Source organism: Acartia tonsa, chromosome 9, assembly GCF_053477335.1.
Source record: "Acartia tonsa isolate MP-2025a chromosome 9, ASM5347733v1, whole genome shotgun sequence".
Taxonomy (NCBI): domain Eukaryota; kingdom Metazoa; phylum Arthropoda; class Copepoda; order Calanoida; family Acartiidae; genus Acartia; species Acartia tonsa.
In genome coordinates, this window is record NC_137268.1 from 44,464,118 (window position 1) to 44,477,187 (window position 13,070).

The following is a 13,070-nucleotide window of genomic DNA, read 5'->3' on the forward strand; positions in this document are numbered from 1 at the left end:
TAAGTATCTTTAGAATAATGATCTTTTTTTTACCGCATGATTATAATGTTATTGCCTATTAATCCACTTTATGCTAAAAAATTCCACATTGTGTTTTGCGTTAGGTCCTGCCACTAGGCAAAAAATAATAAGATAAAAGAACAAGAAAAGAAAAAAAGATTTCCGATGACTGATCTGATTGGGCTCTAAATTTTCAAGGAATATGCTAAATGATCATCCCTTGAATGTATTGGTGCACCCCTTTCTGAAGAAAATTAAAATCTCCATAATTATAAACTTTCAACGTATATTTTTCAGACCTTAAAATGACCACCTACTTCAACTATCCTAGCGAGGAGCTACAAAAAGAGCTGAAGGAGATAGCCAATGCTCTTGCTACTCCTGGGAAAGGTATACAGATAGATAGTAAGATAGAAAATGGTTAGAAAGTGTATTGTCATAACTGTGAAGAATAGATTGATAGATTTTAAAAAAAGGAAAATTTGAAGATAATTTTAGCGCCATTAGTACCATGTACATTTTAGTTATTATAAATGGGACGACGTAGAAATGGATGTATCATTACTTTAATTTTACACCAGATTTTCTTATTATCTAATAAAGTGCAACTTGCAGTTGTCTAAATAACGATTCCCTCCTTCCACACACCTTTACAAAACAACCCCCCCCCCCCCTTTTACTGGATGCACGAACTGGCCAATACACGTGTTAAATATTAGTATCCACATATTGTACAATGTACATCCATTGAATTAGATGAGATAAATGCAATCATACTTTCTCAAACTCCCATAATATTAACTAAAAATTATATATATACTTTTTCAGGTATTTTGGCTGCGGATGAGTCGACAGGAACCATGGGAAAGAGGCTGGCCAGTGTTGGACAAGAAAATAACGAGGAAAACAGGTTTAAATTAGTTATTAATTGCATAGTATTATTATAGACAGATTTCCGTGGATATTTAAATAAAAAACTGGTATTATTTTTATGATTTTCTGTAATTCGATGTTATTTATGCTTTTTTATAGTATGGCTGAAAACAAGTTTTAATCCAGAGGAAATTAATCAGTTGTTACTTTAAATTTGTTAATTTGGGCTGAGGGTCAGATCTATTAATCTTCGTTTTTATAGGTTTAGTCCTCCATATTTAAATGGTTTTAATATTTTTTTGCATCATAGGCGCAAGTTTAGAGAACTGTTATTTACTGCGGACAAGGCTCTGATTGGTCAAGCTATCAGCGGGGTTATCTTGTTTCATGAGACTCTGTATCAAAAGGTATATTACTTTACTTAGCTGGATCTTTAAATCATTTTAGTGGTGAGCCAGATCGGGGTGAGCTAACTTTCCACCAATGAGAGCACAGCATTTTATGAAAAGCCGCGCTGTGATTAGCTGAAATTCGGCTCACCCCGATCTGGCTCACAACTAAAATGATTTAAAGATCCAGCTCTGTTCTCTTTTTAGTGTTAAAACTCTAATACATTATTCTATGTACCCTTTCGCATAAAATAATGGATATATGATATACGAGGATATTTTGACAGGGGAAAGTTTATCTTCAATTTAGCTTGCTAATGTGGACCTTATTTATTTGAAAGTTCGTTTATCCAGTAGAGGAGGAGGTAATCCGGTTAAGGGGGGTATCGTTATTTCATTCAGCTGCGAGCATCACCTTATTGAAGTACAGGAAATTCTGGTACAACATCCAAGTAATAATATATCGATTTCTGTAATTTTCATTTTTGAATCTTTTTAGAAACCTAAACACCAAAACATATTTAGCTCTTATGCCATATTTTGGTATTTAGTGACAAAATGCCTGAGCTGGATCTTTAAATCATTCAAGTGGTGAGCCAGATGGGGTGAGCCGAACTTCAGTCAATCACATCATTTCCTTTATAAGATTAAAACTAGTTTTTTTAGCCCCGAGGTGCCGAAGGCACTGGCTAAAAAAACTGGTTTTAATCTTATGAAATGATGTGCTCTTATTGGTGGAAAGTTGGCTCACCCCGATCTGGCTCACCACTAAAATGATTTAAAGATCCAACTCTGTTAATTTTTAACAAAAATAATTTTGTTCTTCAAAAACGTTGCCACTCAAAGTTTATTGCTTTTCCATGTCTAAACTATATTATCAGTTTGTGTCTACTAGAAATAAATAAGAATAGCAGTCGCTAGTTAAAAATGTAATAATATAATTTTTTGTTTAGGCGTCTGATGGAACCCCCTTTATTGATCTGATCAAGGAAAGAGGAATTATCCCTGGCATTAAGGTAAGGAAAGAGGAATTATCCCTGGCATTAAGGTAAGGAAAGAGTAATTATCCCTGGCATTAAGGTAAGGAAAGAGTAATCATCTCTGGCATTAAGGTAAGGAAAGAGTAATTATCCCTGGCATTAAGGTAAGGAAAGAGAAATTATCCCTGGTATTAAGGTAAGGAAAGAGGAATTATCCCTGGCATCAAGGTAAGGAAAGAGGAATTATCCCTGGCATCAAGGTAAGGAAAGAGGAATTATCCCTGGCATTAAGGTAAGGAGAGAGGAATTATCCCTGGCATCAAGGTAAGGAGAGAGGAATTATCCCTGGCATTAAGGTAAGGAAAGAGGAATTATCCCTGGCATCAAGGTAAGGAAAGAGGAATTATCCCTGGCATTAAGGTAAGGAGAGAGGAATTATCCCTGGCATTAAGGTAAGGAGAGAGGAATTATCCCTGGCATTAAGGTAAGGAGAGAGGAATTATCCCTGGCATCAAGGTAAGGAGAGAGGAATTATCCCTGGCATTAAGGTAAGGAAAGAGGAATTATCCCTGGCATCAAGGTAAGGAAAGAGGAATTATCCCTGGCATTAAGGTAAGGAGAGAGGAATTATCCCTGGCATTAAGGTAAGGAAAGAGGAATTATCCCTGGCATTAAGGTAAGGAAAGAGGAATTATCCCTGGCATTAAGGTAAGGAAAGCATATTTGGCAAATGTAAAATTACTTGTCAATCTACAATACAAAGTAGAACGATGTCTGTCTGTTTGTCTGTGTATCTGTTTATCTGTGTGTCTGTACCGAAGGATCTCGCTAACCGCTGAACCGATCGGGTCCTCCTTAACAGGGTAGCTTCTCATAAGTCCCGGGAAGGGACACCCCCAACCCCCTAAAAATGAAAATTACCCCCCTCCAAAAATTCTTTTTTTTTTACATTTTTTGACTAAAATTGAAAATGATGGGGGCAACCCCCCCCCCCAAAAAAAAAAAATTTTCACCCCCCTAAATATTTTTTAATATCTAAAATAAGAAATTTGGTTATCAAAAAATAGACTACCCCTTCCTCAAGTGCCTCTAGAGGCCTCTAGGGGCGTAGCCGCTAGTTTTTATATAAGTGAGACGAGGGGAAAATTAGGAAGTCACATTTTTGTGAAAATTACAAAAGTCAACCAACTTTTGTCAAAAATATTAAACATTAAACAATTGCTTAAAGTCCTTAATATTTACAGTTCATAGGTATAAATTTTTAACATTTTATACACAAAATGTAAATTTCAGATAAAAACAAATATTTCTCTCAAGAACAACTTGTTTTTTTTTTGGGGGGGGGGGACGGGGGTTACACCACATTTCAATTAAACCTATTGCCGCTCATTCCCCCCTCCCAAAAAAGCGTGTTCTTAAGAGTTATTTTTGATCAATATCATATCTAGGTTGACAAAGGTGTGAAGGACCTGTTCGGAAGCGAGGATGAATGTACAACACAGGGACTTGATGATCTGGATAAAAGATGTCAACAATATAAGGTAACTAGCCTACAGCTCACGTTGTTCGCTGTTCTGTAATGCTCTTGAGAATATTAAATATCCGTACTGGAAAGGTAGAAGGCTAATGCAATTATTAAGATATGACGAAGCGACCTCAGGCCGCCTTAGGGTCCGAGTTATTAGGAAAATTTATTATATTATAAATTATAGAGTAGCTTCTCTACTAAAAAATATTTTAGCAGAAAATCTTACTTGAACTTTGTATGTCTGTCTGGTACAAAATCAGAATTGTGATTTACTTAAAATTAAAAATTAAAAGCAAATTTGTCTGTGAGGATTTCGCTGACTAAAAAGCATCATATATATTTAATTAACTTTGTCAGTCAGTCCGTCCATTATGCTAAAGTTTTAGTAATTAGGTTTTATGGTATTTTATGTTTTAAGTTTACTGTATATATTTCTATTGACATCTAATGTTTTAACCATATTGTCCGTCTATTTTATTAGATTTTTAAGAACTTCACAAAGTTTATGGATGTTATCATATGTTTCTTTGTACTCTAATTGAAATGTCTGTCTGTCTGAAAGAAACCGTAAAGAAGTAAACGTGAATTTCTCTTCAGTTATAAAAGATCAACGGCTGGAATTAAAAACATCCCCATACTGATGAACTTACTTTGTCCGTCCGTCTGTTGGAATGCTTTGATATGCATCTACTATCAAAGATATTATATAAATTCTATTGTAAAGATTTCCATGTTTATTAGCTTTACTAAGGACTTATAAATGTTGTCATCCTTGTTTAGCTTTAAAATTTCTAAGAAATTCTATATGTTCTATAATTAATATCTTATCAAGAGTAAGGGCACATCAAGGGTAAACCTTGGTGGGTTAGGGCCCCCTGCAGGAGTTAGGCTTATGCAAAAAAAACTATCCTTTCTAATTTACAATTTATTTCTAAAATATGGAAGTGTATTTTCAATGCTCGATATGCACTCGATATGGGAAGGCACCCTAATCCTCACTTTGGCTGAACTTGCTTTTTTATTAAATATAATATTTTTTACGCGAAGCCCCTCTTTAATTAGAAATGTCCGTCTGGGGGTAAAACATAATTCACCATCTGCTATTAAAGATAGACGGTTTTAATTTTTGAGAATATACCCTATACCTTTTAGCATCCAATATGTGATTTACTTATTCCATCAGCCTGTCGGAAATACCCTGCAAGGCATTTTATTTAAAATGTAAAAATTTTATTTATTAAATTCTAAATTAGATAGACGATCACAACTGATTTTTTCTAGAGAAGATTTTCCTGATAGATGAATATCTACTCTCTACCTTATTTAGTCGGTTAGTCTGTCTGTAACCCTCCAGATGACCTCAATTTCTGTAGGGAAATGTGCCTTTTCTTCTATTGAAAATAGAAGTCTAGCCTATAGTCCTTAAAATAAAGTAAAAGGATCTCGGTGTGTGTGTGTGTCTGTCTGTACTAAAAGATCTCTATAAACGCAGAATCGATATGGTTCTCCTTTACAAATAAGCATCCATTATATAATTTACCTGGTCTGTCAGTCTATCGGTAATGCTCTGATTGTCATTTGATTGATAGAAAGATGAATTTTTCCCTGGTAAAATTTTACAGGGTGATGAGCATCTACTCTGCATCTCAATTGGCCCGTCAGTCTGTCTGCAAAAATATGTTTTTCCACTTTTTTTTATGAAGGTTAAGATCTCAATAACTACTGAAGCAATTGGGTTCTCTATTTTAGGTAAGCTTTAAATAGGTCCCATGATGGTATTAGGCTATTTCATTTTCAGATGGTTTTGAGCTATTTTTTCTAGCCTGTTTCTGCCCCTTTTAATTGAGAGCCCCTGGATGCTAGGTACACATCCGCTAGTTTAAAATATTCTTATGCATTTATAATAGAAAGAGATAAATATATTAACTTACACATAAAGATTACTTCAACTTCAACTACTTACGTTAGAATTTCTGTCCGGCTGATTTTAGTTAAAAAAAACCTCTCTCTAACTTGCTTTTTCTTCCATTTTCTTTTGATTTCTTAATTCAATCTTCAAATACGTATTTATAATAAAGCAATTTTCATTCTTTCAAAAATGCAATTTAAATTACGGAATTTATTTTCCAATATATATTTTTTTATAACCGTCAGGAAAGGGATAAAATGTTTTTAATTTTTGTTTCAAAATTTGGACACATTAGGGAGGGGCGCTAGAATCAACTCATTTTAAAACTAAGTTTTCTTAAATTTACTATATTATGAATTTAAATTTTCTTTTTAAAGAATAGTAATAAAATATTTCAATAATATGTAAATAGCAAGATGAAATAAAAAAAATTAATTTATTCTTAATAAAGTAAAATATTGGGTTTTATTGTTCTGGGCAATGAGAGTTTATTATGGATTATTGGAGCACTGAGTTTTAAACATTTATTCCTTGGAAAACTTGAGCTCGTTTATAGACATTTATTTCCTATATAGATCTGACATGGATCTTGAAGCAATAAAGCAGGCCCTTTTGTAAATGTTAAAAATTGGAAAAATCTATTAAATAAAAGTAATCGCAAATATACTTAGTAAATAATAGAGGTTGCGCCCCTAGCATCTAGGGGCTTGTATTCAAAAGAGTGTGATTGTACACAAAATAGCCTGAAACCACCCAAACTCTGAAATCTATAATTGAAATAACGTACACCATTCAAGGAACTTTGTGAAGCTCTCCTAAGAAAGAGAACTTAATCAGTTCATTAGTTATTGAGATCTTAAGCGTAAGACAAAAAAAATCCTTTCTACTTTATATAATAGGATATATATACTGTAAACTAAGTTCAATATTTGAGGATTCATTTTAGTTTCAAGTGTTTTAATTTTGCAGTAAAGGTGTGTCTTATAATAAAATTTTTAGTACTTAAGGTACTTTGTCTGTTCGTTAGTACATAACGTTATGGTTAAAATGGGATTTTTTTCTAGATGCTATTTTAAAGACTGTTAAATATTTCACATACCAATGGTTATCCAGTGTTGTCATCCTTGTTTTTATTTTTAAGGCGGGTGGCTGTCAGTTTGCAAAATGGCGATGTGTGTTGAAGATCAACACCAACACACCCAGCTACCAGGCTATCATGGAGAATGCTAATGTCCTAGCCAGGTATGGAGAAGTTAGCGAGATCCTTTGGGACAGACAGAAAGACTTTCCATTACTTTATTATAAGAATTTAATACTTTACAAATGAGTTAAAATTGTCACGCTTTTTAATGTCTGCTTTTGCTGGTTTTTATTGTTTTTACCAGGTAAGCTTTGTCTGCTAGAAGAATAACATTTCAGTGGCATTCTGCGCTTGTACCCAAAGTCTTTTAAATTGGCCAAAATAAAAAAAGTTGCATTGGTTCTAGTAACCAAAAACAACCAATTAAAGGTCCATTGTCTCATCCCTTTATGTTACAGGTATGCTTCAATCTGCCAGGCAGCTGGTCTGGTGCCTATTGTGGAACCTGAAGTGTTATGTGATGGTGATCATACCCTAGGTAAACATATTAAGCAAACAATAAAATGCTAATATCATTATAGATATAGAAAATCTAGATCCGCAATCCTGTAGTTGTAAATCTAAAATCAGTGAGGCTCGCAGTGAGTCAAAATTATCCCCTCTTAATTTTAATCGAGCCTTACTAATTTTAGTAAGGCAGTGAGCCAAAAAGTTTTTTTTAAGAATTCATCTCAGTTTAGTAACAATCAACCCTTTAAAGTTACTCAATTTGTTTTAAAAAATAGTTATTTTTGATTTAATTCATATGAGTTAGAAATTTCTTTTTAAGTTTCACTAGCAGATACATCCTAAGACTTAACTTTAAATAATATGAAATAGCATACAACCATCAAAAGACCTTTGTAAAGCTAAAAAGGAGAACTCAATCAGTTTAGTAGTTATCGAAATCTGAAGCTATCGACAAGAAAAAACCTTACTGCTTTATATAATAAGATTAACAGTAACCTCATTTTAATGACTATTAAATAATCAAATATTACATCAATGTTTAGAGAGATGTCAAAAAGTGACTGAAACAGTTTTGGCTGCAACTTACAAAGCTCTTAATGATCACCACGTCTATCTGGAAGGTAAGTTTTTGTTTAACATGGATAGTTGTGTTAATGAGTAGTGCATCAACATGAAGGTGGAATAAATGGTTATTTTGTGTTTTAACTTGTAATTATTGTAAACCACTAATCCATTGATTGCACAATATTTCTCTAAAGGTTCTATTAATGCATGGTAAGTAGTTGTGCCTGTTTTGTAATTTCTTCCTAATTTACTAATGTCTAAGCCAAGATCTGATAACCTTTCCTGTAGTTAAAAATAAAAAAAACATGGGCTAATTTTTTTAGTAGCTATTTTCTTGAAGGTTGTGAATATGATACCCTCCGTCAAAAAAGTTATACACCAAGATTGTAAAGAGGAACCATATCGGTTCACCCGACAGACTGACAGATTAAGATCATGTTATCTTTCATAATTAAATTTGAAAATTTCAGGTACACTTCTGAAGCCGAACATGGTTACTCCTGGACAATCCTGTCCACAACAGGCAACTCCAGCTCAGGTATAGCTTATTTTTACCACCGATTAATTTGGAAACTACTGATTCCTAGGGCATTTAGGCAGTTTTCAACAGATTTAATTAAAAACTTTGTTTAGACTGATATATTTATATTGATCATTTTTTTCTAATGATATTAGCTTATTTCTGCACAATTACATTTAACAGTATATTAGGTTTTTCTTTTGAAGATAAAAATCACGAAACCTTTTTGAATATCTCTTCAGCTTGTTTTAATAATAGTATAAATTTTAGATTGGAAGAGCAACTGTTGAAGCCTTGTCCCGTACAGTTCCTGCGGCTGTTCCTGGCATTGTCTTCCTTTCAGGTAAACAGAACCTTGTCCCGTACAGTTCCTGCGGCTGTTCCTGGCATTGTCTTCCTTTCAGGTAAACAGAACCTTGTCCCGTACAGTTTCTGCGGCTGTTCCTGGCAATGTCTTCCTTTCAGGTAAACAGAAACTTGTCCCGTACAGTTCCTGCGGCTGTTCCTGGCATTGTCTTCCTTTCAGGTAAACAGAACCTTGCCCCGTACAGTTTCTGTAGCTGTTCCTGGCATTGTCTTCCTTTCAGGTAAACAGAACCTTGCCCCGTACAGTTCCTGCGGCTGTTCCTGGCCTTGTCTTCCTTTCAGGTAAACAGAAACTTGTCTCGTAAGTTCCTGCGGCTGTTCGTGGCATTGTCTTCTTTTCCGGTAAACAAACCCCCTAATCCTCAAGAAGTAAGGTTTTTTGTCTGTTACTTATCAATATTGATAAATACTGATCCGATTTTGTTTCCATTTTAGGGAATCTTCTTGTAGGTACTGTGATTGCTTTAAGCTTCTATTTCAATTTTAAGCTTTTGTATGGTTTTAGATTGTTTTTCCTCTATTAGAATTATGCTCAATATCTTTATAAATGATGTAGGTGGACAGTCTGAGATCCAAGCAACTACAAACCTGGATGCTATCAACAAATTTAATGGTCCTAAACCATGGAGGTGAGAAAACACCAATCTATGAAAACTTAGGTAATAGATAAAAAAATCTAATATTAAGCTTTCCTGAAAAGGTCAACTGAATAGGTCCTTTGGTTACCTAGTCGTCAGCAGGTTGACTTACGTACATACTATCTTTTTTTATAAAGTTATGTAACAATCTAGATTTTTCTTTTATATCCCTCTATGGTTTGCCATACCAATTATTTACAATTTAGGCTTTCCTTCTCGTTTGGTCGTGCCCTACAGGCGTCAGCTCTGAAGGCCTGGAATGGATCTGATGTGGCTGCTGGACAGGATCAACTTATCAGGTAATCAAAATTCTAGTAATTTATGTCTTGAAATGAGGTACCAATTCTGACCGCTAGCTCTTAAATTGTGCAAACTTCTAACTACATTGTTATTAAAATAATATTTTATTTCTCCTTTTCAATTATCAATCCATTTGTTTCAGACGTGCTGCCTACAATGGAGCCGCTTCAGTGGGTCAGTACAGCGGAGAGGAAAGTGCAGATGCCGCGTCTGCTTCTCTTTTCGTCAAGGCTCATGCTTATTGATTGATTGGCATTTGGCGGTTTTTTTAAATCTGCTATTGCACATTTTTTTATGGGATTCAGAGAAACTATCATGATGTATTTTATTTATTAGTTTTATGCGTTTTAATGTATTGTTACTTTTAGTTATGTAAGGTTTTTAATTGTATTGTATTTAATAAATTATTATAAAAAGATGTTTTCATTGAAATTTATAGTTAATTTGCTGCGGATAAGATAAGAATGATAGGCAACACTATTAAATAAAGAGTAACTAAAGATGTAAAATCATCTACCTTTTTATTCAGAAATTTCGATAAATTCCATAGAAAAAGCACTCTAAAAGTTTTGACATAAAAACCAAATTATTTTCAAAGTTTTAGAACTATTTTCAAATTGAAAATTGTTACATATATGCACAATGATAAAACTTAAAAGTTTGTATTGTAATTTAAGTAGCTTCTCTCCAATATTTTTTTTCTAAAATCATAAGTAAAATAAGTTTGGTTCAAATTTACAGACTAACTCAAATCTTTCCTGTTAATTATATAATTGATTGATAATATTTTATCTAATTCTTGCAATAATACATTGGGATCTGGCGTTATTCTGAACTCAATTTCCGATCATATCCTTATTTTTCATGTTAGTTCTCAAACACAAAAAACAGAAAAGCCTAAAACATTTATCAGCAGGGATATAACAAGTGAAAAAATTAATCAATTTAATGCAATGTTAAACACGAACAACTGTGGTAATGTTCTTAATAAATTAAACCAACAAATTAGTTTTGAAAACTTTCATGAAGTATTTGTTTGTGCTTTTAATTTACATTTTCCCATCAAAGAAGTTAAATTTAATAAAAATATTCATAAAATAGAGGGATTTATGACGGGAGGGCTTATGATTTCTAGACGAAAAAAACTTGAGCTGGGGACAATTTATTCAAAAAATAAAATACCTAAAAATAACATTGCATATACAACATATAGGGACATTTACAATAAGGCAATAAAAGATGCAAAGAAAATTTTTTATAGGGAACAACTTAATCAAAATAAAGAAAATCTAAGAAAAACCTGGCAAACTTTAAGACAAGTAATCTCAAAATCAAATGACAAGACATCGTTTATAGATGAAAAAATTGTCAATGATACATCTTACAGTAATAATCATGATATTTCTAACAAATTTAATACTTATTTTACTTCAATTGCTGATGAAATTGCCAGCCAAATTAACCCTTCCCCACTTAATCCGTGCGACTTTATTCCTGATACAGACAGTGTATTTAAGCTAAGAGAAATAAATATTCATTTTCTTTTTAATTTAGTGAAAAAAATGGAAAATAAAAAAGGCCTCTGATTATCAAATTGTTTATTAAAACAAATTATAAATAGTATTGCCGTACCTCTTGTTCACATTATTAACCAATCTATTAAAACAGGTCAAATTCCTTCACAATTAAAAATTGCTAAAGTTTTGCCAATTTTTAAATATAATAACAGCTCTAAAATGGATAAATGTAACCCTGGCAATTATCGTCCAATAAGTTTGCTACCTATTTTTTCAAAATTGTTAGAAAAAATTGTATCTGAACAACTCACAAGATATCTTGAATTTAATCAAATTATCTATGAACATCGATATGGATTTCAAGCAAAAATATCTACACTACATCCTATGATTCACCTTTTGAATTATCTAGGACAAGCAAAAAATGAAAATTTAATTACTATAGGAGTATTCTGTGATCTTGCTAAATGTTTTGATACAATTTCGCATACAATTTTATTAAAAAAACTTTAAAAAATTGGTATACATGGATTAGAATTAGAATGGTTTAAAAACTATTTAAGTAATAGAAATCAGTTTGTTTATACAAATGGCGAAAAAAGTGATTTATTAGGAATCAGCAAGGGTGTCTCACAGGGAAGTATTTTGGGTCCAATTTTGTTTCTAGTTTATATCAATGATATTAAAAATTGTACTAGCTTAATTAAACTACTCTTAGCAGATGACAGTAATTTTTTGATATCAGGAAAAGATTTGAATGAGAATTGAAATACTCAACATTGAACTTAAAAATATCTGTGATTGCTTTCGTTGCAATGAAATGTCTCTTAATCCAACTAAAACTAAATTTATGATCTTTAATATAAGGGAGGATTCCATAACTTGGGAACAAATTAAAATTTAATTAGATTTGAATAATGAAAATGAGAATGATACAGATAAAATTAGATATTTGGGTTATATCAACCAACAGAGTGAAATTCCTGCAATTAAATTTTTGGGTGTGTTTATTGATTCTCAACTTAACTTTAAATACCATATTGAATATTTAAGGAAAAAAATATCTAGAAGTTTGTTTTTAATTAATAGAGTTAAGCATATATCATGTGAAAAATCCTTAGTAACACTATTCCACTCTTTTATAAATAGCTATTTATTGTATTGCTTGCCAGCATGGAGCTGTGGCTTAGAATCATCTATTAAGCCTTTAGTAGTTCTACAAAAAAAAGCTATTAGAATTATACACAAATCCGCTTATAACAGCCATTCGCCACCTTTGTTTAGGAAAATTAATGTTTTGCCTATTAAGGAGCTATCTATCTATACAAAACTACTATTTTTTTATGATTTTATTCACTAGAGGCTACCAAATTCTTTTGATGGTGTATGGATAAGAAATAATCTAAGAAATCAGAGACAACTAAGAAATTCTAGTGAGTTTTATATTCCAATAGCCAAATTAAAATTGAAAGGTTTCCATTATTTTCATTTCAAAGACTATGGAATAATTTTTGTCATGAAAAAGATCTTTAAATGAGAATATTCCTAAAAAAACATTTGCATTAAATCTTAAAGATGAACTTTTTAAATCTATATGTAATATTGAAGAATGTAATGAATGTACTTAAAATATATTGATTTGCCTAGATTTATTAAAAACCTTACATTATTAATTACAGAAATGGTTTTAAAATTGAAGAAAAACTAGCCTTGAAATTTGTTGTAACCCTTCTTTCCTTCTCTTTTTCCCCTGTCCATTTAATTTTACCTACATTTATTTTGACATTATTATTTCTTATTTTTCTTGTTAACTTAATGCCAACCTAAAAAAGGCAATGCAAACATCTCGGATACGCATATTCCTACTTTTAGGGAAGCCTAATCAGTGCCACACA

The 13,070-nt window shown here is 32.3% G+C and overlaps 1 protein-coding gene across 1 annotated transcript; it reads left to right on the forward strand.

Annotated features, from left to right (window-relative positions):
- The first annotated feature begins 294 nt into the window (after positions 1–294).
- Positions 295–10,074, forward strand: Ald1 (fructose-bisphosphate aldolase). Its single transcript, XM_080173037.1, has 13 exons — positions 295–390; positions 829–910; positions 1,184–1,280; positions 2,216–2,278; positions 3,691–3,783; positions 6,821–6,921; positions 7,219–7,298; positions 7,813–7,890; positions 8,305–8,372; positions 8,625–8,697; positions 9,277–9,349; positions 9,565–9,657; positions 9,801–10,074. Exons 1-13 carry the CDS (start codon positions 306–308, stop codon positions 9,901–9,903), a joined length of 1,089 nt encoding a protein of 362 aa, XP_080029163.1. The 5' UTR covers positions 295–305; the 3' UTR covers positions 9,904–10,074.
- Positions 10,075–13,070: the final 2,996 nt, after the last annotated feature.